The sequence below is a fragment of the Macrobrachium nipponense genome, chromosome 30 (genome assembly GCF_015104395.2).
Source record: "Macrobrachium nipponense isolate FS-2020 chromosome 30, ASM1510439v2, whole genome shotgun sequence".
Classification (NCBI taxonomy): Eukaryota; Metazoa; Arthropoda; class Malacostraca; order Decapoda; family Palaemonidae; genus Macrobrachium; species Macrobrachium nipponense.
Genome location: NC_087218.1, coordinates 43,730,229 through 43,757,106, shown reverse-complemented (window position 1 = coordinate 43,757,106; position 26,878 = coordinate 43,730,229). Strand labels below are relative to the sequence as shown.

The following is a 26,878-nucleotide window of genomic DNA, read 5'->3' as shown; positions in this document are numbered from 1 at the left end:
CACCTCCTACAACAAGAACTACAAAAAGTGTACTATACTCCATGACCTTGAAAGTTGAGGGGTTAATAATGTGGAGAGCAACTTTGGCAGACTGTCAGAAAAATGGATTTCAACTGAAAGCAAACTGAATACTATTCAAACCTGAAGGTGGAAGGTCTCTAAATTTTAATGACACCAGTTTTTGCAACATCGCAAGACTACGCCACAACAAATAACTCTTGGAAGGAACCCACTGTTGCTGCACAGTTCATCATAAAGACGCTGGCATTATCCCTAACCTAGCCCTAAAAATCTATCAAAACAAATGTTTTAATTAAAGTTCTGACAGAGGTAATGTGAAAGATTTGCTTGTTGGTCACATAAATATAATCATCTCAACCCATGGAAGATACTCTGGCGAATACTCAGTCTTGGGGCAAAAGAGATCCCTTGAAAGAGATATGTCAATCTTGTAGCCACCAAAAGAGGTTTAATGCAGGTTCACACTTGAATAAGGAATACACTTGTACATAATTGATCATGGGGAACTATTAGTGCCTGTTGGAAAGAAGCACTAGAACAGCTGCCATTTCTAGGAATTGCAAGGTAATCAGGAAATGGAACAAAATTTCTTCTTTTTTCAGAGTACAGCGTTTCTGTGAATTATAGGAGAAACAAGAGCTAAACTCATCTCAAACAATCATGAAATTTATTACCTAACCTTCTATAATTTCTGTAAATTTATCAATTAAATGATAGTGATCTCATTGGTAATGCCATAAAATCAACCAAGATATTAAACTATAGAAAATCAAATGAATTTCCCTTACAGACACATTCTTCAAGACTTGGAACCCTCCAAAACCACAAGCATTATTTGATTAATGTAGTCTGCATGAGCAGTAAGAGGCTTGCAATACAGCCTAATTTCTAAAAAAAAACAACTGTCATCTATTATTGTTAAAGATGTTCATGACACAAAGTGGAGTATTGGCACTGTTCCTTACATTTCACCCCATGCAGAACCATTCCAATGATTGCCTGTTCCTTGATTCAGTTAAACAATATTTTTTCCTTTCTACTATCGCAAAACTGAAGAGGGCTATACTAAGTACAGTCAGAGCCCTTGTTCTGCTTTAATCAAACAACAAAATCAGACAACAAAACTTTTTCAAACCACATATCAATTTTCACACTAATGACTATGTTTTATTAACAAAGTGCTAGGTTAGCTTGAAATTAAATATTGTACTAAGTAAAGCAGCAGAAAAACAAGTAACTTGCATTTTAAATGACACAATATATAATTGAGTACAGTAACCCGAGAGCTAAGAAAATGTCAGCCTCAGACATCTGTGTAAGTAAAGATGGTAAGTTTATGGTATGATAATGTAAAAGAAACCATCAAATTGATATCATACATGAGGCAAGAACTTATCTAAATAACAAGGAGACCACAGGAGAAACTTGGCACAACACAAATATAGGTGAAAAGTAGAGGTCTATAACTAATTATACACAGTTCCTTTTGGACGAATGGTTTGCGTGCTCGCCTACCGATCCCCCCAGTTCGATTCCCTGCTCTGCCAACATGGAATCAAAAGAATTTGCTTCTGGTGATTAGAAATTCATTTCTTGGTATAATGTGGTTCGGATCTGACAGTAAGCTGTAGGTCCCGTTGCTAGGTAACCAATTGGTTCCTAGCCACGTAAAAATATCTAATCCTTCGGGCCAGCTCTAGGAGAGCTGTTAATCAGCTCAGTGGTCTGGTTAAACTAAGATAGCTAATTATATAACATGAACAATAGAAAAAGAGCAGGTGAAGAGTGCCTGTTGGTTAACACCAAAGTTTCATGCACTTTACGGTAGACAATGGCTACACATCCTAAAGGGGATTATCTCACCACTAAGCATAACATAATTAGTAAAGGCTAACATAATTAACAAATCTTGCTGAATATGCAAATGGTTACACATTCCAACCAATGTGTAAGACCGTGATTATTTGATGCAATCACACACACAAAGTTACAACACTGTACAGTACCTACCTGGTTTCAATTGTTCATCCCCAGGGTCATAATTCAACCATTCCATACAAAGTGGAACTGCAGGAAGTAGTATGTCATGGTGAACATATAGGCATCCTTGATCTGAATTTTCTGCATTGTAAACTGTCAAAAAAAAATTGGATTATTAATATACATGGCACATCAAACAACATTTTGAATATTTAAGAAAGAAAAGTTAACAAATATGTACACTACTAATCAGGTAGCAATTAAAAAAGTTAGATTCAAAAGACAGTATATAAAAGGAAATTATATATATATAAATACTTCAAGAACCAATAACAATATTTCAAGAACCAAAGTAATAAAAAATATTTCAAGCATGAAATTAATATAAAATACAATAAATCTTATGTACAATTCCTGATAAATCACAATCATTGATTCATTATTTCTCTATTAAAGGCCTTGGTCATTCCTTAAGCATACTATAAAACATCTCATTTTTGTGAAAAATGTTGTCATTGGCATTACTAAATATATCTAAAGCAATTTTACTTCCCTTTTAAGTGTTCCTATTTTACTATCTTCTCCTCGAAGGCCATAATTTTGTCACCATTCTTTTTCTGTTAAAGTTAGAAACAGTAAGCATCTTTACCATAAACCTCCAAAATTGCAGCATCGCCTTCAACATGACCAACAGCAATAAGGTTGTCTGTAGGTAAAATTTCATGGTTCTCATCCTCACTGTCAACATCATCCTTATCTTTAACAGAAATGTAAGGATCATCATCACTGCTTGCATGTATAGCCATCTTCCCAAGCTGAAGTAATTTGTTTACATTATCTGTAGGATATAAAAAAGATCTCTCTGAAGGTATTTCCTTACTTATTACAAAAGACAGAAATGATTACAATAGAGTGAAAAGATTTACACAGATCTCCTGCCTTGCCTCTCTCTGCCCTTTTGGTTAATTCTTAATTTGAATGTTGCTTTCAGTAGCTGTGTAACTGTTTGTTAAGAACTCGTAAATCATATTACTTAGGCGAGATGTTAGTTTCATGAAGACATTATATATGGAAATTGTGAACATGATTGGCAACCTATGATTTCTGGAAATTTTAAGATGTTCCTAAACTTCTATGGGTTGTCTAGTATTAAAAAAATAACTGAAGCTACATATTTCCATCTTTAAATAATGGCAAATTTCCTGAAGCCGTAGGTTACCAATCATGTTAATAATTTCCATATAATGTCTTCATGAAACTAAAATCTGCCATAAATAATATGATTTCTGAGTGCTTAACAAACAGTTACATAGCCACTGAAAGCAACATTCAAATTAAGAATTAAACAAGAGGGCAGAGAGAGACAAGACAAAAGATTTGTGTAAATAAGCAGTAAACAAAATAATAGGTTGAATACTGACAAAATGGGACAATAAATCTAACATCAACAGCCTCCCTAGATACATTAATAAAATTCCATACCTTTACACATATCTTTCATACAGGACTCAAGAGGACCTGATCAAAACAGAAATATGCTAAGCATCTAAAACACATCTAGCAAGCTGCAGTCAAACCTAACTAGAAATTCTGCATCTCAATGACAGTTATTGTCAGATGCAGAAAATTAGATATTGAAGAATCAAATAATTTGGAAATCAAGGAGAACTAAGCTGATATAAAAAGGATGTGTTTTGTGGTAGAAGCAAATTACAGTTTCTCATGTCAAGGATAATCTGCAGATCTGTGGTAACACCTCCTTAAAAGTGAAGGTAGGGCATATCAAAAGAAGGCGAACATGGTAATCTGTGTGTGAGTGAGTGTGGAAAGGTTGGGGGGGGGGGAGGATTTAAGAACTTATGTTGCCTCTTGTATGGTGATATTTGAAACATTACTAAAATTCCCTATAGTGTCTTTTGTTTTGTTTGTATGGTGCTTTTACGTTGCATGGAACCTGTGGTTATTGAGCAATGGGACCAACGGCTTTACGTGACTTCTGAACCACATCGAGAGTGAACTTCTATCACCAGAAATACACATCTCTCACTCCTCAATGGAATGGCTGAGAATTGAACCCGCGACCACCGAGGTGGGACATTAATACCATACCAACCACACCGATGATGCGCTTATAGTGTCTTTTGAATCCAGGTACAATGCCATTTTTCTATTACGTTCCACTCATTTTCCTTTGGTGTATCCTATAATTCCTTGGGCAAGCTCTAAGAGAGGCTAGATATATGACTCATTTCCATGTTACATTACTTTAAACAGTATGATAATGGTGATAGGAAATACTAAAAAACTTCCAAGAATAGATAAAATGCCCCTATGTTAAAAGGGGAAAACACTGCAGAGACAATTTAAGTACATGGTTTAAATGAAATAAACTAGAATTACTAGATACCAAGAAACAGAAGCCAAAATGACAATTTGTCGAAAATTGCATTTTTCCTAACTATACAAACCTGAGGTCCTTTTAACAATAGGAAGTAGCTAGCGGCAGCTGGAACGGTCGTAGCTTCGAACAAGGGGAGAACGGTAGTTAACGGAGTAACTGCTTGTCCGATCGTCGCGCGGCGGTAAAACAAATCACTTTTGCTTTTGGCCCATGCAAAATACGCAGAGTGAGGGGTGGCATGAGGAGGGACTATATGTAAAGGACCTCAGGTTTGTATAGTTAGGAAAAATGCAATTTTCGACAAATTGTCATTGGTTCCGATATACGTAATACAAACCATCGGTCCTTTAACAATAGGAAGACTCACTTCTTGGTGGGAGGAATCTGAGTCTTTGATGAAACAGACTGGTGTTCGTCCATCCCTGGAATGCCTCCCTGGTCGTAAGAGCGAGGGAGGGATCCAAGCCTCTGTCCGTTGATCGGGGTGTGCAACCGCAGGATCAATGGTCAGACCTCTGGGCCGAGTACTAAGAGAGAGGCAAGCGTATCTCTTCGTACCAGCATTGTAAGAACTTTTTCCTTTACATGAGCAATATAAAGTAATGGGGTTTGTCTCATGTAGGCATCCACTTTCTCCCCCTTGTTGGAGATGTGGTATATACACTCCTATCTCTAGTTAAAGAGATAGGATGGAGCTCTGTTTGAATAGCTTACCTGCATCTGACTCCCTTCCAGCGTGGTAACGACCGTATCCCTCTGCCACAGGTAGAGGTAGAGAAAGATGGTGAAGAGAAGCCAGTCACTCTCTCATTTCGCACTTCCTTCTTCTCCCAGTCATACCAGGAATCGATGCTGTTCTGCCTGCTCGGGTGCTGGGTAAGCTTACACAACGTGTTGAGCAGCCACCACAGGTCCCCAAGGAAAAAGTATCCAAGGACTTGTGGGCAATATCCCGAAGGTAGAAGGACGTGAAGGTGGTCCTGGTTGGCCCAGACACCTGCCTTCAGGACCTGCGCCACGGAGAAGTTCTTACGGAACGCTAAGGAGGTCCGATACCTCTGACTTCGTGGGCTCTCGGTCGAGCGTACGGATGTCGTCGCTACCATCAGCCTCGTACGCTCTCCTGATCACCTCACCGCAGCAGAAAGAAAGCGTGTTCTTGGAAACTTCTTTCTTGGTACCCCAGTGCTAACGAAGAGGCGTCGACACTCAGGCCTGAGGTGTCGAGTTCTCTTCAGATAGCGCCGTAGCGCCCTCACAGGACAAAGCAGCATCTCATCCGCATCGTTATCGGTGAAGTCCAGAAGGGAGGGGATCGTGAAAGACTCGAACCTGTCGTCAGGGATCGACGGATTCTGAGTCTTGGCTACGAAGTTCGGGACGAAATCGAGCGTCACGGATCCCCAGCCTCTGGTGTGTTTAACATCATAAGAAAGACCATGTAGTTCCCCTACTCTCTTCGCCGATGCCAGGGCCAGCAAGAAGAGGGTCTTGAGGGTCAGATCCCTGTCTGACGACTCTCGGAGTGGCTCGAAGGGTCTTCGAGTCAAACTCCTAGGACGAGAGTCACATCCCACGCAGGGGGCCTGAGTTCCCTGGGTGGGCAAGACCTTTCGAAGCTCCTCATTAGCAAGGAGATCTCGAACGAATTCGAGATGTCCAGTCCCCTCAGTTTTAGGACGAGAGCCAGGGCGGCTCTATATCCTTTAACTGTGGGTACTGAGAGGAGCTTCTCTCGGCGAAGAAACACGAGGAAATCCGCTACCTGCTGAAGAGTGGCTCTGAGAGGAGACAGACCCTGTCTACGACACCAACCACAGAAGACGGCCCACTTCCCCTGGTACACAGCTGCAGAGGACTGTCGGACGTGTCCAGCATCTCTGTTGCTGCGCTACGAGAAAAGCCTCTCGTTCGCAAGAGATGGTGGATAACAGCCAGCCGTGAAGTTGAAGGGACTGGACTGCTTGGTGGTACCGTTCTACGTGTGGCTGGGCTAGAAGGTTGTGCCAACTGGTAGCTCTCTCAGTGCGTCCGCAAGAAGAGCAGCAGGTCCGGATACCAAACGCTTGAGGCCGTTTGGGAGCCACCAGGATCATTCTGAGATTGGGAGTGACCAGCGCTCGACTGATCACTTTCCGAATCAGACAGAAGGGAGGAAAGGCGTAGGCGAAGAGGTTGTCCCAGGGGTGTTGGAGAGCGTCCTCTGCAGCTGCCCATGGTCCGGCACGGCTGAAAAGAAAACCTGAAGTTTTCTGTTGTGCCGGGTGGCGAACAGGTCTACGACCGGTCGCCCCCACAGGTTGAAGAGCCTTTCCGCCACATCTTGGGTGTAGAGACCATTCGGTCCCTATCACCTGATCCCGACGGCTGAGCTTGTCCGCTACTACATTCCTCTTGCCTGGAATGTAGCGTGCTGACAGCTCTATCGAGTGAGCCGTGGCCCCACTCGTGCACCTGCACCGTCAACTGATGGAGCGGAAGAGACACTAGCCCCCCCTGCTTGTTGACATATGCCCACTACTGTGGTGTTGTCGCACATCAACACCACTGAGTGTACCCACCAAGCGGTCCTGAAACTCTCGGAGAGCGTTGAACGCCGCCTTGAGTTCCAGGACATTGATGTGAAGGTGCTTTTCGTGATGGTCCCACACACCTGCAGTCAGCAACTCCTCCAGGTGTGCGCCCCATCCCTCGGTCGATGCGTCTGAGAACAGAAAGCATCTCCTGGGGGGAGTGCGTATGGGGCACTCCTCTTAAGAGGTTCTTGTCGTCGAGCCACCAGGCTAGGTCCTGCCTCACCTTGTCCGTGATAGCCACGGGAAGTAAGGAGGATCCTTGGCCTGAGACCAACTCTCCCTTAGCCTCCACTGGAGAGACCGCAGGTGAAGACGCCCGTGAGGGACTAACTTCTCGAGTGACGACAGATGGCCAATCACGACTTGCCATTGCTGTGCTGCCTGTTCCTGCCGAGACAGGAACCGGCCGGACTGCCTCCCTGAATTTGCTGATACGCAAGTCTGCGGGAAAGACCTGCCCTGCTACCGTGTCTATCAGCATACCCAGGTACTTCATCTTCTGCTTGGGTTTCGAGATCGGACTTCTCGTAGTTTATCACGATCCCCAGATCGCGACAAAACTTGAGGAGTCGATCTCTGTCCTGTAGCAACTGCGAGCGGGAGCTCGCCAGGACTAGCCAATCGTCGAGATACCTCAGAAGACGTATCCCGTGCGAATGGGCCCAAGCCGACACCAGAGTGAACACTCGCGTGAACACCTGTGGGGCGGTTGAGAGACCGAAACAAAGTGCCCTGAATTGGTACACCGTCCCGTCGAAGATGAAGCGGAGGTACTTTCTGGAGGACTGATGGATGGGTATTTGAAAATACGCGTCCTTCAAGTCCACTGAAAGCATGAAATCGTTCCCCCTGATCGAGTCGAGCACCGAGCGTGCGACTCCATCGTGAACCGCGTCGTGCGAACGAAGCGGTTTCAGGGGAGAGAGGTCTATCACCGGACGCCAGCCCCCCGATGCCTTCTCCACTAGGAAGAGCGGCTGTAAAAGCCTGGTGACTGGTCCTCCACGATTTCTACAGCTCGTTTCGCCAGCATGGTCTTGATTTCCTGTCGAAGAGCGTTGTCCTTTGCTGATCCTCGGACATAGGTCTGTAGATGGACCGGTTTGGAGATGAGCCGACCTCGAAGGGTAGTAGATACCCCTCCCGAAGGACGTCTACTATCCAGTTCTCGGCGCCGTAGCGCTGCCAAGTCGCCCAATGGCTCGCCAGGCACCCACACTTCCTGGCAGCAGGTGAGGGGGAACGCCGTCCCTAGCGTTTCCCTCCTCGTTTCGACTTCTTTCCCATCACCTCCTCGGGGAAAGGAGGGTTGGGAGGAGGGCTGGTTACGGCCTCCTTTAGCAGAAGTTGAAACAGCAGGAGTCTTCACACGGGGCTTGGACGGTGCAACCGTCTTCGCCGCCGTGGTAAGCGCTAGCCAAGCTCTTTGGTTTGGGGCCGCAGTCACTCGATTATTGCCCAGTAACCTTCGAGACTGCCTGGTGAACTAAGCGGTCACTGTCGTCAGTGCGCCGCCTTTCCACCGCAGCGTCCACCATCTCTCCGGAAAGAGAGCTGGGGAACTCCTAATGGGTCCATTTCGAAGCCCGAGTGCCGCCTCACGCCCGGCCCCCTTGGTCACTCGGGTAGGACTGCGTCCCTACGTCGAAGAACCAAGTTGGCCCACAGGTTAGCAGTCTGATGGCGAGGTAAGAGATCGCTCTTCCTCCAGACTGGCACAGTCTCCTAAAAGAAGCGTCGTCTTCGAGAGCAGAACTCCCGGAGCCGCCGCTACTTTGGATATTGTGAGGGACCACAAATCCAACCAGGAAACTGCCTGGAACGCTGCCATAGCGGTAGATTCCAGGGCAAGTGCCATCCTGCTGCGAGAACCATAGTTCTCCGAACAGGAGCTGCTGCAGGGACACACCTGGAGTCAGCCTCGCTAACTCCGGGTTAACCTGTTTTCGGCAGTATCGGGTCTTCCGAAGGCACGTAGAATCGCCTCTGCCGCTGTAGAGGGGGAGGAAGCAGCTTAGAAGACCGTCCGGATTTTAGCGAGTCCTCCCGTCCGGAGACGAGATTCTCCACCTGATCCAGGACTGAGTCTGCAAGCTCTGATCGCGGTAACCCCACCATCATTTTGGGTTCCCTCTTGGGACCCCAAAATGATTCGAGCCGGGACGTGGGCTCTGCCGGTGGTAGCGGCGATCCTTCCGCAAGGTTATTATGCTGACGAATCAGCTTAATGACTTCTGCAAAGTTCCTCTGTATCTCGGGAGTTACTGCGTCTTGTGGAGTAGGACCGTCCAGTCTCTCCAGCAAGAGCAGGTCCCGCGATACTCCTCCTTCGGAAGGAGGAACAGCGACAGACCCCTGACGGTCGCCTCCAACTACTTGCGCGTATGTTCTGGTCGGTCCTAAAACCGTGCCTGAGCCATACGGCGTCATAGCCGGGTCACGAGCGGCGCACCTCTCGTGATCACTCCTCGGTACCTACTCTGCTCCTCCCGGTATAGCCCGATGGAGGTTGAAGGTATGGGAGAGGCAGACCTGACGCTGCCCCCTCGCTCGCTGGCAGGAACCCAGCGTGCGTGGAGGGCTGCTGCTGATCGTCAACCCCCGCGGTGGCGATCGAGCAGCAGGCCTAGCCTTGCCGCTCGCCTGGGGCGATAGGCTCGGCTGAGAACGTCGAGACCGATCTCTAGCGTCAGGCGAGCTGCCGCTGGTCACCGTCTCCGCCCGGTCCCATCGGGAGCGGCGGACGGGTGACCTGCTAGGCTCTCTGTCGCGTCGAGACCGGCCAGCGTCCTCTCGGCGCGTCGAGCCGCTGGTACCGGCGGCCGCGGGGACTCCTTCCTCGCCTCAACCCGTGGCTGGTCAGCGACCGTCACGTCAGCCCGAGCAGCCAGTTGATCGCTGCGAGAGCGTCCACTGGCCTGGCGAGAGTCGTGTGCACGACTCTCGCCAGTCTTCTGCTCCGCGCCGCTGTCTTGACGGCGAGCGAGCTCGGACGTCAAAACTTTGGCTGGACGGTCTCCCGTGGAAGAGCGTCCACTCGGTACTTCTCGCGAACGAGAAGCGGCCGAGACGGAACCTGGTTTAGCGGCAGAACCGCTAGCACCAGGCGAGGACGCACCAGCCGAGGCTGGTGCACCTCTGGTCCCCGTCGTCTTCTTCTTTGCAGAAGAAGAGACGGGTCCCATTCCGAAGGAACAGGAGGACCAGCAGAAGAGCTCCCCGACTCGCCTGAGCGAGCCGGGCCCTTAGAAGATCCCGAAGGAGTCTTCTTAGGGGGGGAGGAGGCACCCTTCTTCTTCTTCGGCTGTTTAGCCTTAGAAGTCGAAGGGGAAGGAGAGGCAGCAGACGACGAAGAAGACGACGACGACACCTTCTTCCTCTTCCTCTTCTTCTTCTTCTTCGCCAGGCTCCGCAGGACAGACGTCAGGTCTTCCATCCAGGAGGGAGCCGGGGCAGTTGCCGAAGCAACAGGGCCCGACTGCACCTGTCCGGAAAGACCTGAGACTGTGACAGCACCACCAACAGCAGGAACAACAGGAACAGGTCCGGGAACAGCAGGAACAGCAGGAACATTATCTGAAAGGGAATGAGCAGCAGGGACAGCAACAGGTACGGCAGGCACGGCAGGTACCACGGGAGAGCCAGGCGTCCTGTCGGCAGCTACCGTCATCCTCGGCACTGGCGGCAGGTCCGGGGGGGGGTACTCTTGGGCAGCGGAGTCGGGGTCGGCAATACAAAGAACCCAGGTGGTGGTGGCACGTCCTCTTTGGTCACGGCAGCAATCGGTTTTTTGAATTGCAGCCGTTGGTGTCACCGACATTACTTGTGGTGTATACACCAAGTGCGGTGGCATCTCATATGCTGGTGTAGTTAATGTAGTGGTAGTAGTGGTTACCGTACCATGAGTGACCACTGCCGACCCCGCCAACCGCTGAATCAACCCCTGTATGCTAGGCACTCCCTGCAGTCCCAGCGACTCCCACACCTGTCCCAGGTCGTCCTTCGCTGATGGCACACCTGCGAAGCAACAGTCGGGTTAGTTAGAGGGGTTTTCCTCACGCTTGGGGTGAGAAGAACCCCAGAGCGTACGGAAGACCCCGAGTACAACTGGACGTCCGTGTAGCGGGCGCCCTCCTCCACATCGACGGATCGAGAGAGGAGAAGGACTCCGCTACCCCCCCCCCGCAGGGGAAGGCACGAAACGTGGGGGCTGGCCGGGGGCAGGAAAGAGGACGAAGTGTCCGTTACCAAAGGAGTCACTGGACTTTCCGATGACTTCTTGGGCGGCCTAAGTCTCTTCCTGCCCTCGTACAGCACCCACTGCGCCTCGGACCAATGCATACAAGTTACACATGGCTCGTTGCGGAGCACTCTCGCCCCCGACAACGAGTACAAACTTCGTGTGGATCCACATCCACAAATGACCTGAATCCGCCGCATCTACGCCCCTCCACCCGGACGGGACACTCTACGGGCGACTGGGGGGTCGCGGCGAAATCTCCATTTCTTGATCACTCATCATTAATGAACAAAAGAAATGCAAAGTACTTACAACAATTACTCTCAATCACACTAGGGAAAAGAGGGCAGATACTCAAAGCAAACGACAAAGCGGGCAGAGCGATGACGAGCACGTCCTATCCACACACGGCCGAAAGCAAAAGTGATTTGTTTACCTCCCAGTCGCGCGGCGCGCGACGATCGGACAAGCAGTTAACTACCGTTCTCCCCTTGTTCGAAGCTTACGACCGTTCCAGCTGCCGCTAGCTACTTCCTATTGTTAAAGGACCGATGGTTTGTATTACGTATCGGAACAAATACGAGATACTGGTAGCTGAATTACAACAAATAAAAAAGGAAGAATGCATATAAAGTTAGCATTATAGGGTCTCTTAAATGTGAGAGTATCAGCAACCATAATCTGTGTAAAGAAAGCTGTTCCCACAAGGGAAACATAAGACCTCCATAACTGGGCAGTGTTATATCATGGTACCTCAACAGAATAAGCTTCAAACCCTGTTTGGGGCTCACCAGTGAACTGACACTATTGGGAAAACCAAAATAAAGTGTCTTTGATCCTGAAAGCCAATGGATTAAATACTACTTGGAGAATGCAAAATATGAAAGTTCTGGAAAAGTTAATATGTATCAATATGGGAATTGAAAAAAAGGCATCATTTCTTAATACAGAAATTAAATAAAAGGTAATTTTAATTATATTCAGACACACCATAGCTTGGTTATATCCATAGCTTGGTTATATATGTTCATTATCACTGAGTTCTTAAAATGACATTTAATGAAACTTCCTAAAGTCTTCTGTATGCTTCCATAATAAATGTAAATAATACCTGTAACTGAGCATTACAAAACAGCAATAACACATGTAACTCACAATTCACAGTAGAAAAAATGAGCAAAAAGTGTTGGAAAATTTAAGATTATATTTCAGCACCAAATATTGCATGCAGTTTTCTTATTGCAGCACGTCTTAAACTTATGGCGGGGGATCCATTTAGCGCCGTAAGTTGGTTTTTCGCTGTTATCAGCGCTTTAACGGGCACTAATGGCGCCTTAACTTGCTGATGCATCAAGTTACAGCATTGTAACCTCTGTTAACTTGTCGTCTGTTCTTGCCATTAGCACTGTCAACAGAACTTACAGTGTTGTAACTTGATGAAACATCAAGTTACAGCACCATATTTTTGTCATCATCTGAGCTACAATGAAGTTTCAATATATACAACCACTCAAAGACTGACTAGATTTCTAAGTTGCTAATCTGCACATAATCCAAATAATCAGTGGTAAATCATTTATTTTTTCTGTAAAACACAGATAATATACAATGATAAAAAAGAACTCTGATAGAGATTTTTTAAATTCATCAATAATTCACAGAAGTCAATTAAATATAGTGCAGATAGTGATTTTTTAAATACATCAATAATTCACAGAAGTCTATTAAATATAGTGCAGATATGTTCAAATGTTGCCAAAATACCCAAGAAACATCAACAATCTTAATGGGATAGAGGCTGAAAGTACAATACATATATAATGAAAGCAGTTACCTATCAAGAAAAAGTTAGAAAAAACTATTATCCAAAGACAAGTTGTTGTATCGATAACTTACTTTACCATTGTTGTCTTCATAACAACTAACTTGACCAGACTTGTTTCAAACAAAAGCCAAAGGTTCAGGTTCTTGTGAAACAATTTGTAAAGAGTTTAAGCAATGAATTCCTAAAGTAACTACAAGTATGTACGTACCATCATCCTCTTCATCATCATAATCTTTCATTACATATTTAGTTTCAAAATCAACAGTGTCATCATTTTTCCTGCTGACATGCTCGGCTTCACTTGCCCCACTCTCAGCATTTTCACCCTCCATTTTATCCTCTACACCTTCTTCTTCTTTTATTTTATCCTCTGCACCTTCTTCTACTTCCATAGCAGCATCATCTGGAACTTCTGTTCCTCTTCCTCCCTCTGCTTCAACCTCCTCCAGTTCCCTATACAAAATACATATATGGCTTGATTACAACAATAATACTGTACCCTATTCCAGTAATTTTCTCACCCTCCATTCCACATAAAATATTTATTATGAAAGGAATCAGTCATATATATTACATCAATATATATCATTAATAATATGAAGCAATTCTTGGGTATAGAGGTGTCTTGTGAAACTGTAGAATAAATGCTGAATACTAATATATTTTTCTCATGTGAACTGACATATTTTATATAAATAGATCAGTAGTTCCTTGCTCTAACATATATTTTGGAATATTTCACACACAGGTTACTTTTGGTAAAAAATGTTCATTAATATTTTCATTTATTCACTATATACACAAAGTAGTACCATTAACAAGCTAAGTAAGCTTTCACAGGACAGAAATACCACATGAAAAAGAAAAACAGATACCCTCTAAAATAAAATATCATTTAGTGGCACTAGAGATCTACAGATATGGTTGGTTATCACATAATCAAAATATATAGAATGGCTGTCATATAATTAAGTTAGTTTTATTTTCAAACATTTTCTTGCTCTTAAAGAAATCAAGCGATAGAAATACTAAACACATACATTTTCTGACAAGGTTACAAATCAGTACTTTTTTAAATAGTAACTATAAAACTATGATGAGCAAGTGAAGAGGCAAGTACCATGGGCATAGGGAAAAGTAAAACAAGAAAATTAGGTTGCCTGTCTCATCATTTTTACAGAGACATGATCACAATCACAATGATGGCAATTTATTTATTATTGTAGTTTTAAATGAGCATCTTGTGCGATAAACAACAAAGCATTAGGCAAATTATGCACCCTGCTTAACAAGATGATATTGTAATGATACAATTAAGTTTGTTCATACTTACCTGGCAGATATATATATAGCTGATAATTTCCGACACCGACAGAATTTAAAACTTACGACACACGTAGTGGGAGTCAGGTGGTTAGTACCCATTCCCGCCGCTGGGAGGCGGGTATCAGGAATCATTCCCATTTTCTATTCATAATTTTTATTTCCACTGTCTCCTGAGGGGAGGTGGGCGGGTACTTAATTATATATATCTGCCAGGTAAGTATGAACAAACTTAATTGTATCATTACAATATCATTTTGTTCATGCAACTTACCTGTCAGATATATATATAGCTGAATCCCACCTTTGGTGGTGGGAGAGACAGAATAGAGGATTTAGGAAACACATATGTGCAGATAATTGATATCTTGATTCCTTACCTGTTAGCATAGCTGGCTTCGTGATTACTGCCACGTAAGTCTGCTTGTGCTACTAGAGTTGCCAGCAAGGTAGAGACCTATGAAGCTGGTGCACTCCAGATGATCTGTCAACAGGGGCGAGACCACGACGTGACTAGACCATGGACCATACTAATGAGGGCAACGAGACAAAAATACCACCACCTGGCTTAGTTTACCACAGGTATCCCACTTAAACTAAGCTAATGGAAGGGAGACCCGCCCCAGGCGGTCACCCCACAACCATAAACACAAATTAAAAACAACCTAATCCCTAAAGGATAGGATGAGTGTTACCTCCTGCCCCAAAACAGTGTCTGCAGCAATGTATGGTCCGAGGGCGAAGCAATTTTCGTATGTCACTTTCACCTCCCGCAGGTAGTGTGAAGCGAACACCGAATTGCTTCTCCAAAATGTGGCATTCAAAATATCTTTGAGAGCCATATTTTTGTGAAAGGCTACCGAAGTAGCAATAGCTCTCACCTCGTGAGCTTTTACTTTCAGAAGCTTTAAATCACTGTCACTACACTTATTATGCGCTTCTTGAATGGTATTCCTGATGAAGAACGCCAGTGGCGTTTTTCGACATAGGAAGATCAGGTTTCCTCACTGAACACCACAAAATTGTCCGAGTGAACCTCTGCAAGCTTTAGGTTCTCTGCAGATAGAACTTTAGAGCCCTGACAGGACACAGGAATCTCTCACGTTCGTTTCCAACTATATCTGCCAACCCTTTGATTTCAAAGGAGGACCTCGGCCACGGGTTGGAAGGATTCTCGTTCTTTGCTAAGAACATGGGACTTAAAGAACACACCGCACTACTTTCTGAAAAGCCATCTGCTTGCTAATGGCCTGAATTTCGCTAACCCTCTTCGCCGTCCGCCAAGAGCGGTTTTTTTTTTTAAAGGGGAAAAAAAAAAAAAAAAAAAAAAAAAAAACAAGATCGTTTTTGTTCTGTCAGATTCCTGATAGAAACTGAATGAAGCGGTTCGAAGTTACTCGACATCAAATATTTGAGTACCACATCCAAGTTCCACGAGGGTACTTTAGGCTGGACTACCTTCCTAGTCTCGAACGATCTAATGAGATCATGAATGTCCCTATTATTAGACAAATCGAGTCCTCTGTGTCTAAAGACTACAGAAAAGCACGCTCCTGTAGCCTTTAATAGTGGAACAGCCAACTTCACTTCTTCTCTCAGATGAAGAAGGAAGTCAGCTATCTGGCTCACAGAGGTTGTGGAGGAAGGAATGCCCTTCTTCCTGCACCAGGATCTGAAGACAGCCCACTTCGATTGGTACATAGCGATCGAGGAGGGCCTCCTTGCGGTGGCAATCGCCTTCGCCACAGGTCTTGAAAAACCCCTCGCTCTGGCCAACTTCTTGATAGTCTGAACGCAGTCAGACTCAGAGCGGGAGGTTTTTTGTGGTTACCTCTCGAAGTGGGGCTGTCTGAGTAGATCTTTCCTTAAGGGTAGAGTCCTCGGAAAGTCTACCAGGAAGGACATCACCTCTGTGAACCAGTCGGCTGCCGGCCAGAAGGGGCGATGAGTGTCATCCTCGCTCCTTCCGATGCCGCAAACTTTCCTCATCACTTCCCCGAGGATCTTGAGCGGGGGAAAAGCGTATATGTCCAGGCCCCGACCAACTCCAAAAGTAGGGCGTCTACTGCGACTGCTCCCGGGTCCAGAACTGGGGAGCAATAGAGTTGAAGTCTTTCTCGTCCTGGACCGTTGCGAAGACAATCCACCTGTGGACAGCCCCACAGGTTCCACAGCGACTGGCAAACCTCTTGGTGAAGGGTCCACTCTGTCGGCAACAGCTGTCCTCGCCGACTGAGAAGGTCCGCCCGAACATTCTGTACTCCTGACACGAACCTGTCAGGATCGTGACTTCTTGCGCTTTTGCCCACAAAAGGAGTTCCTTTGCGGATGGCAAACAGAGAAGGCGAGTGAGTTCCCCCTTGATTTCTTAGGTATGCCAGCGCTGTGGTGTTGTCCGATTGATCTGAACGACTTTGCCGATACTTCTTCCTGGAAACCTGAGAGCCAGTAAATCTGGCTGACAGCTCTTTCAGATTTGATGTGCCAGGACACCTGATTTTTCCCCTCATCCATGGTGGCCCGAAACACTTCTTTCCCCTCCTAGTGTTGCTCCCCCAACCCGTGTGGACGACCGCCGTCGGAGCAAAAACCACCCTACTAGGTCGGGGTTCCGAAGTTTGAGGGAGAGCCCTTCCGCGAGCTTCCGAGGATCTGACCACCAACTTAGGTGATCCTTCACCTCTCTCGTTAAACACAAGATCGCCTCCAGATCTTGCTTGTTCTTCCAACTGTTGGCTAGGAAGAATTGAAGAGGTCTGAGGTGGAGCCTTCCCAGAGAAACAAACTTCTCCAGTGAGGAAATGGTCCCAGCAAACTCATCCATTCCCTCACCGAGCATGTTTCCCTTCCCCTTCCCCAAAAGAAAGGTCGCCACTTTTCTCCAAGCATTGAAGTTGTCGCCCCTGGGGACGGAAAAAGCCGAAAAGCCACTGAGTCCATCTGAATCCCCAGATAGACTAAAGATTGAGACGGAGTCAAATGCGACTTTTCGAGGTTTACCAGAAGCCCCAGGGACTTTGCTAAGTCATGGTCGGTGTGCAGGTCCTCAGACACGTTCCCGCGATGAAGCTCGAATAAGCCAGTCGTCTAGGTAGAGAGAGATCCGTATATTCTCCAAATGAAGCAGGCCTTGCCACGTTCTTCATTAGAATGGTGAAAACCATCGGCGCTGTGGTCAGACCGAAGCAAAGTGCCCTGAATTGGAATACCTTCCCCTTCAGACAAATCGCAGGTATTTCCTTGATTGGGGATGGATGGGGACGTGTGAAAATACGCGTCTTGGAGGTCTAGTGAGACCATCCAATCCCCTGGTCTCAAAGCTGACAGCACCGATTGAGTCGTCTCCATCTTGATTTCTTCTTTATCACAAAGAGATTTAGGCTGCTGACATCGAGGACGGGTCGCCACCCCCCCCGAATGTTTCGGCACCAGGACAGGCGGTTGTAAAACCCTGGTGATTCCAGGTCGAAGACCTGTTTCTACCGCTTGCTTCTCGATCATTTGTTCCAGCAGATCGAAAAGCACTTTCTTTCTGCTTCTCTCCTCGATAAGAGGGAGACAAATCCTTTGGTGTTGAGGATAGCGGTGGGGCGACTTCAAGAACGGGATCCTGTACCCTTTCCTCACGACATCCAGCGACCAAGGGTCGGCATCTCTCTCTTCCCAGGCTCTCGCGAATCGAAGAAGCCTGGCTCCTACCGGCGTCTGAAGGACTTCCGAATCACTTCCTACTCTTTGACGGAGCAGGGTTTTTCCTCTGGAAGAGCCTCTTCCTCGGAGGCTGCTTTCGAGGAAGGTCCGCAGCGAAAGGGGCTTCGATTTCTTGGCAAACGAAGCTCCAGAAGATGAAGCAGCTGCTGGCCTTCTAGAAGACTGAGCCAGAAGATCTTGCGTTGCCTTTTCCTGAAGGCTTGAAGCTATGTCCTTAACCATAGCCTGGGGGAAGAGATGGTCTGAGAAAGGAGCGAAAAGCAAGTCCGCCTTTTGCGTTGGAGAGACGGATTTGGCCGTGAAGTTACAAAAGAGCGCTCTCTTCTTGAGAATCCCCTGAGCTAAAGTGCGTAGCCAACTCCTCAGAACCATCCCTGACGGCCTTGATCCATACAAGAAAGTTAACGCTGGACAGCTCCCCCAGACTAATAGTATCAGAACTCCTTGACCTGGCGTCTAAAACTCCCAGACACCAGTCAAGAAAGTTGAAGACCTCTAGAGTCCTGAAGAGGCCTTTTAGGGAAAAGTCGAACTCGGTTATGGGTCCAAGTGACTTTTGATGAAGACAGAAGGGCTCTTCTGGAGGCGTCTACGATGCTCCCAAAGTCACCTTGAGCAGAGGCTGGTAGTTTCAACGCCTATGTCCTCTCCTGTCTCATACCACATGCCTCCTTTACCGCAGAGTCTTGAAGGCGGTAAGCTAAAGAGGACTTTCCTGAACGCTTTCCTCTTCTCCATCCACTCATGGACTTTCCGGAACGCTTGCTTCGTGGAAAGCGACTTCTTCATTTTAATGAACCCCGATGCCTTCGTTGCCTTAAAAGAAGAAAATTGAGAAGGAGGAGTACGAGGGGCTTCCGGTTGAAAAGTTTCTCGAACTCAAACTGTAGCAGACGCATCAAAACTTTATAGTCCGATGAGACAGTAGCTGTTTGCTGTTCTTCCTCTGCTTCTACTAATCATCGCTAACTCCTTCCTCAGAAACTGGAGAAGTAGGAGGAAACTCTGAGAAAACTGACGAACAGGAACGGGTTCCTTCATCCACCTGAACTTGCATCGGTGAGGAACTGGTGTCCTACCAGCGCGCAAAGGTTGGCGTCCGAATCCGCACGTTTGGCGCCGACAGGTGCGCGCTCGACATCTACCAACCACACGCTTGGCGTCCACGTGGCGCGCACCGAGCGTCCACTAGTGCACGCTTGGCTTCCACTGGTGCGCGCCGAGCGTCAGTCAGCGAGGCGGCTGCCGCTCACTGGTTGCACGTTTATCAACAACAGGTGCGCGTTTGGCGGCACCTGAAGCGCGCTCCACTTGCACAGAAGCGCGCTCAGCGTCCATCACTCGCTTGCGAACATACGAAGACTTGCGAGCGGGAGATATTTCATCCTGAGAGCAAGAAGCGAACTTCTCACCTCCTCTAGAGAGCTGCTGGGGAGCAGAACGAACTCTAGAGGGAGACTCGAACGAAGAAAGAGCGAGCGAGGAGAAAGAGCGGGTCTTGACTTCTTCACAGGAAGCTTCTCATCCTTCCTACGACGCGGAAGAGACTCTCTAGCAGCAAGAGCGTCCTGAAGTTGCTGCTGCAGTGACTGAATCATCCTCTTGTTAGGCGAATCCTCCTGCTCCGGGGAGGGACTGATCCTGTGAGCAGGAGAGCGGCGAGGGGACGCCCCCCTCCTCCTCCCAGGTACGGCCTCTTCCCGAGCTCTGGAGCGACTGTATCGCTCGCACGAGCTAACTGAATCCAAGTCCGAAGACTCTCTACGCCTTTTCTGCGGCGGAAAAGCAGCGAACGCACTGTCAGGCGAAGATCGCAAAAGCGGAGAAGAGAACTAGGACGTGAAGCGTCAACATTACGCGCCGTCCTTTTCAGCGACGTGAAGCACCTTGAGAACTCCACCCTTTACGTGGGGATGAAGCCTCCGATGACGAAAAACACTCCTTGAGGAGACGTGCACGCGCACGCTCCCTGGCAGTCTGGGGATTTTCATCAGTAACTGCCGAAGGCACGTCAGATCGGTGGGGGTTCCTTGTAACCCTCCTTCGGTTTTCGACATGCTCCCTCCCCAGGTCCTGGGAGTCAAGCAGAGGTCCAGGCCTAGAGGCGAAACGAGGCCGATCTGACGCACCCTCCACTACACAAGGGGGTATCACTGCACTTTTGCACGTCACTTTTGCTCTCAAGAGCCAACACTTTTGATTCTAGATTACGAATCGACTCCAATATCAAGGATAAAGTATTACTCTCTACAGACACTGCTTCAGGGCCCGGAGGCAAAACTACAGGGTTAGGAGCATTAACAGAAGGAGGGTTAACAGGAGAAACATTAATTTCTTGCACGCCTGAAACACTCCTGGAGGAAGACCTCCTTAACCTATCCTTTTCAAGTTTCCTAAGATAGGTCCTCATACGCCTTCCACTCAGAATCTGTTAGTCTTTCGCACTCCTTGCAACGGCTTTCATACACACATTCATGCTCCTGCGAACTCTTACATACCGTATGTGGGTCTACTGAAGCTTTCAGTAGCCTACCTCTACAATCAGTTCTAGAGCAGAACCTAGCGCTAGCTGTACTAGACCCTGACATATTATTCCAAGAAAAAGTCCAAACCAAAATCAAATCAATCCACTAATAAACGTGTGCCTAGCCACCGATCCAATCAATTAATCAAAAAAAAAAAGAACCAAAAGGGATACTCAAGTAGCAAAAAGTTTCAAATCCAGACGGAGGTGCTGTAAACAGATGTTCACAACACCGGCGACAGAAAAATTATGAATAGAAAATGGGAATGATTCCTGATACCCGCCTCCCAGCGGCGGGAATGGGTACTAACCACCTGACTCCCACTACGTGTGTCGTAAGTTTTAAATTCTGTCGGTGTCGGAAATTATCAGCTATATTATATATCTGACAGGTAAGTTGCATGAACAAACATGGGGGTAATAGCAATGCAGAAGGTTTCTTGAAAGTAAACTTGCTCTAAATTTTTCTTTTACTTCAGGATTAATTAAAAAAAATTTTCTTTTACTTCAGGATTAATTAACAGTCTGCATAGGTTTCATACTAAAAACAGACTTCAATCAAGTAATTTGGGTGAACAGGAAATACCAGGTAATCAAGCTGTCTTCAGTAGTTAAACCATTCAGTTACTGTACTTCCCACTGTAAAATGTGCTAAGTACAGTAATGTAAGTTCATCTGTTGTACAGTAAGTTCCAGAAGTGAAGTGACAAATTTCAGAGGAATTTGTTTGAAATTCACTAAAAACTTATTTTATTTCTACAGTGAAAGCTTTATCAAGCAAAATAAAGCTAACATATGGTGCACAAATATCAAATCTATATATTAATAACAATGACTGGTAAAAATTTTCTGTTACAACAGAATCCATTTAATAAAAGGACCCCATAAAAACACCAAAGTAAACTTTTCTCATTCATCTACCTGAAGAGGGAGACAGCAGTCTCTGAAATATAGTACTTTTCTCTCTATATTTTGGTGTTTTTATGGGCTCCTTTTATTAGATTGATAACAATCATATGAAAAAATTATGTTAATAGTAATTATTTTAAAGTATAGTAATTACTTCCAACTATAGGAACGAAACAATTTGAAATTTTCATTCAACACAGGATTACCAACATTACCAATGTATATTTCCAGCAATGTGGAAACAAATATTTAATATCATAGTGTATTATCAATTATTTTAGCGAAGATGCATAAAACCATGCAAGTATCAACAGAATATAAAGGGAAAATCTCCGCAATGCTAAAAGCCCACATAAATTGGATTTGGGTTTTTTTTTTTTTTTTGTTTTTTTTTTTTTTTTTCACACCAACTTGTGTCTTATTTATATTTCATTTAATCAAAAACTAAACTTCTTTGTGCTTTATCAAAAGAAATCATAATAACTTTTGATATAACACTGTAAAAGTAGAAAGTTAATTTACAAAACATATGAGGTGCCCAGAACCAGAAGGTGCTAAGAGTCGTTTTTTAAAAATCGAGTAATTGCGAGTTAAAGTTAAAATATCGTAGCTCGGTAACTATAATAGGTATTACCATGGGGTTTGTTCCATTTTAAAGCTAAATACCATAGTTTTTTAGTGTGTAAGTGTCAGATTTGTAAGTTTTTAGGAAAATACCAAAAATACAGACAAATATGAAAAATGATAAAAAACAACAACAATATCAATGGAAATCCATCATAAAACAGTTGTAAATCATGTAAAGACACATAAAACATTTCATAATCATTATTAATGTCCATGTTTATTGGAAAATACCGGGAAAATGCCGAAAAAATTCTGAAAAATACCAAAAATACATACGAACATAAATAATAAACAACAACAATATCAATGGAAATACATCATAAAATGGTTCCAACTTATGTAAATACATAGAAAAAAGCTCAAAATCAGTATTAATATCAAAGTTTATAGGAAAATACCGAAAAATACCCCAAAAATACCAATACATACAAACATAAAAAATAATAAAAACCAACCACAATATTAATGTAAAAGCACTCAAAAATAGTTCAAAATAATGTAAAAAAAAAAAACAACAGTAATGATTATCATTAATAATAATAATAAAAAAATTTTATTTAACACTCACCACAGCAACATTACGCACTCTTTTACGACCTTGAGAAGGACCACGCACTGCAATATCACACTCATGTTCACTAGTAGATGATGACGAATCATAATATTAGCCATTGTCACGAAAGCACTGAAGAAACGCTGTAAAATAGCGTAAAAAAGGATAAATCCACAAGTGTATATTGACAAAACACACGGACCTGCTGAAACGCGTAAGTTTTGTTTACATTCTGCCGCATCCCGTGACGCTATGCTTCGTGTGCGCTGATTGGCTCAGGAAAGCGTATTGTGCTATGATTGGCTGAGGCGCCTACCCACTCATTGTCGAAGCACTGTGATTGGTTACTGCTTTCCCGGGGATTCTGGACTGTGCAAGATGACACCTGGTTCTAAGAATTTAGCCAACGTACGCTACAAATTTTTCAGGCGAAACTTGCATTGACTTCTGAGGGATTTTCGACCATATTGCAGACCCAGAAAGCACCAAATCCAAATTGAGAAAAACTTTTGTGCCTATGATGGACCGTTTTTTGTGATAATCTCGGTTTTGGTAGGGGTGGCGCTTAGCACCTTCTGGTTCTGGGCTACTCATATTAGGCCAATGCTTATGCACTCGGTTCCTGCTGCCACTCTATGGTGAAGACTTGATATCACACATTGAGAGCCGCAGATGTTTCTATGGAGATTTTTTTTGTTTCTTTTAATAAACAATTACTATTGAATAACATTGATCATTCACTGGGGAAATACTTTCTGTGCTTCTACAGTTAATTACTGATATGTATTATCCGATAAAGAGGATGACAATAAGTGGAATACAATATACTAACTGGCAACACCAGAGTTTCTAAAGATGCATGAACATTTCTGAAATTTGTCACTTCACTTCTGGAACTTACTGTACAGAAAGTCTACATCAGCTAAAAGCTGTCCATGCACAATTTTAAAAAACTTAAAGAAGCATACATGACTTACAAATAATATAATTAATTGTAAATACTACTGACCTGTTTATAGACCTATTTATATGTCATTTCACATAAATATGAGGTAGTCATAATAAACATTTTCTCTACAGTTTCAGAGAACACCCCTATTCCAAACCTTAACCTTAAATTCAATGCACAAGAATACTCACTCCACTTCATCCTTTGTTTCACTGATAATTCTTGCAAGATCTTCCTTTGAAATTTCAACCTGGAACAATTAAAAATACAAATCTGATAGGGGAATAGAAGTTCATCTGTATGCAATGAGGACATAGTCAGACATGAATTAATAGAAATAACTGGGCAGTATAAATCCAATATATCCATTTCATAATCATTACAGTATTTCAACAGCATGGAACCAAAGAAAGTCATATGCAGTAATGGTTCGACAAAACTTCAGTTTACATAACATCATGACTGCCTCAAACAAGTTTTTATGCTGTCTAATTAAAACAGAAAAAGCCATACCTTCTCTGGGTTGGTTTTAGCTATGCCATGAGGCACCCAAACAGCACATGTGATGAAGTTTAAATTTTCTTGAGGTGGTCCATCCATTTTATCAATCTGAAAATTTTAAACAGTTAGCATCTAGTTCAGATAACCCACGAAGCATATATGTTTAAGTGAAAAAATCTTTTCACTTAAATGGAATATAGTTAGTATATGAGTAAGGATTAATCTGCAAGAACATTATCTAATGATATCATGATAACAGATTACACATGTAGCACATGGAATCATTACTTATTAGCATTACATCCACTACATAAAAAGCAATTCTCTGTAGATATACTAAACATGCATAATTGTGCTGTGACATCACAACAAATGGGTGGCGTCAAACAGTATATGATTACGAAGACCCAGTTATTTTTGTCAATTTGCCAACTGACAAATTTTTCCACGCTGAATGGTGTCACATAGCATCTCTATCCCGTAGTTCTTAACTTGACCGTTGTGTGTTGCCCAGACTACCCCAAATTCAGGTTTCTGGTAATTTAAACCCAGTTGACCTAGGTTATTTACCTGCAATCTGATCCATACACAGCTGTTTCCCATTCCATCTTCCAAAGTGGAAGCACTTGATGTGAATGTTTGTTTACTGTTGGAACATGACAAATTTGATGCTGTAGAAGCAGTCCTATAAGAAAGGTGTTTAGTGTAACATTCTGCTGTTTCTTGAAATAGCATAACATGTCCACTTGCTCTAAACATTAAACATTGCCTCCCAAGTGCATTTTGGGCCTACTGTTCCAACAACCAAATACAGTATACAACCTGGTTCTAGCACTCCCATGATCAAACCCCTAACACCCGAAGAAGACTAGAAAACAATTTCCATTAAGATAAGCAGTTTATTTGTTATTTTTGATAAATTAGTATATTGAAATTCAAGGATTTGAACTTACTACCACATATGGGTAGGCTAGGCCAGTCCATGTGCTTGACATTAAGTATTACTTGGGGGTATTCTGGCCTGGCCAGGTCAGGGCACAGCATCCTAAGTCAGGCTAGGAAGGTAAGTTCTGGTTAAGTTGGGGGCACAACACTGAAATGATTGGGTCAAGCTTATTTTGGTTAGGTCACAGCCAGTGCCAGACCACATATCTGAACGGAATTTTAATTCCACTAATCTGTTTCTGGTATTCAGTGTTACTTGGGGGGGGGGGGGGGGGTTGGGGGGTTGCAGGGGGGTCCAAAGTCTTCTCCTCCCCCTCCAAGCCAGGTCAGGGTACAGCGCCCTAAGTCTGGTTAGGAAAATAAGTTCTGGTTCAGTCAGGACATGGAGGATATGCGTTCGGCCCATTTTCCCGGGTGGATTTCTCACGCTAATCCCTGTCCTTCTACTCTGCATCTGCTCCCATTGTCATAATAAAAGCAGTGAAACACTGCAAAATATACTAACAGTATCTAGTCTAGGTTAAGTATGTTAGTTGTTAACCATTAGGGAGATGCATCCCTGCCATTATAATTAGCTCAAATACCTCATTTGAGCTGCTTTCAGTCTTAGGAGATCTTTAAATGATTAACCTTACCTCCATTCAAGATTGAATGAACTAGGCTAGGAGCAAGTGAATATCCACGGACAGCCAATTTTCAAAGGAAAAAATATCCGCATACGGCGGATTTTCAAGGGGAAAAGTTTCTTAACGTGTGCTGTCAGTAAGAACATAGAGGAATGGTGCTTCAAGCCTTATCCGTATATTTAGTTATTCTTGGCAAGCTCATTTGTTCTGGCAAGAGGTATGGTTTCGCTGTGAGCACTGGCCTCAGGGTTAAGATCAACTGGATACTTAGATAGGAGCTGTAACTGCATACCACGGATATACAAACTACCCCTAGGCTAGTAATAGGCTATGCACTACTTTGTAACATCTGCGTTTTGAACATACATCGATCGTTACTTAGGCTAGGTAGTCAGTTGGCAAATCCTTAGTTTGTTGGCACTAGGTAGGTATTCAGTTCTCTTGACTTAGAATACTGTAGGGGGAAACACTGCAGTGGATCCATTGTCATCGCGTGGATCAGCCTTATTCACTCGATATTCAATTGGTGAAACTAGAATACAATTACTTCTTTAAGCATACCATTCAAAAGATTGAAGTTTATGTAACATAATGTGATATATGAAAGCGCCATACAAACTAAAATAGGCCTGTGAGGTCTTCGTAAAATAGGTTTTCAAGGCAGTTTTTAAATCCAATATGGCATCCACCGACTGAGGTGCCGTTCGTAACCGCCAAGGATCCAACATCTTTCCCAGCCTTCCCAGCACTCATTTGGACAATGTTAGCATATATATGTAACGTTTATTGATCTTACTCAAGATTGTAGTTGTAATCAGCACAATAAAACAACATTTTGTTGCTTATATTAGTGAAAGTATGAAACTTCTTATTCACGGGGTAAATTTTACCTTGTAATCAGTGATTTTATTTTTACTGCCATCACAACTGAAAATGACAATTTGTCGAAAATTGCCATTTTTTCCTAACTATACAAACCTGAGGTCCTTTAACAATAGGAAGTAGCTAGCGGCAGCTGGAAACGGTCGTAAGCTTCGAACAAGGGGAGAACGGTAGTTAACTGCTTGTCCGATCGTCGCGCGCCGGCGACTGGGAGGTAAACAAATCACTTTTGCTTTTGGCCCATGCAAAATACGCAGAGTGAGGGTGGCATGAGAGGGACTTTAT

At 44.4% G+C, this 26,878-nt stretch overlaps 1 protein-coding gene across 1 annotated transcript in view; it reads right to left on the bottom strand.

The window, feature by feature from the left end:
* Positions 1-26,878, bottom strand: part of LOC135202478 (periodic tryptophan protein 1 homolog) — a 71,755-nt gene that overhangs the window by 35,919 nt on the left and 8,958 nt on the right. Inside the window, exons 2-6 of the mRNA XM_064231889.1 lie at positions 24,153-24,248; positions 23,831-23,889; positions 13,252-13,496; positions 2,651-2,839; positions 2,032-2,154 (exon numbers count right to left, since the gene is read on the bottom strand). Coding sequence (XP_064087959.1) covers positions 2,032-2,154; positions 2,651-2,839; positions 13,252-13,496; positions 23,831-23,889; positions 24,153-24,239 — 703 coding nt within the window. The 5' untranslated portion in view covers positions 24,240-24,248. The remainder of the gene's footprint in view (positions 1-2,031; positions 2,155-2,650; positions 2,840-13,251; positions 13,497-23,830; positions 23,890-24,152; positions 24,249-26,878) is intronic.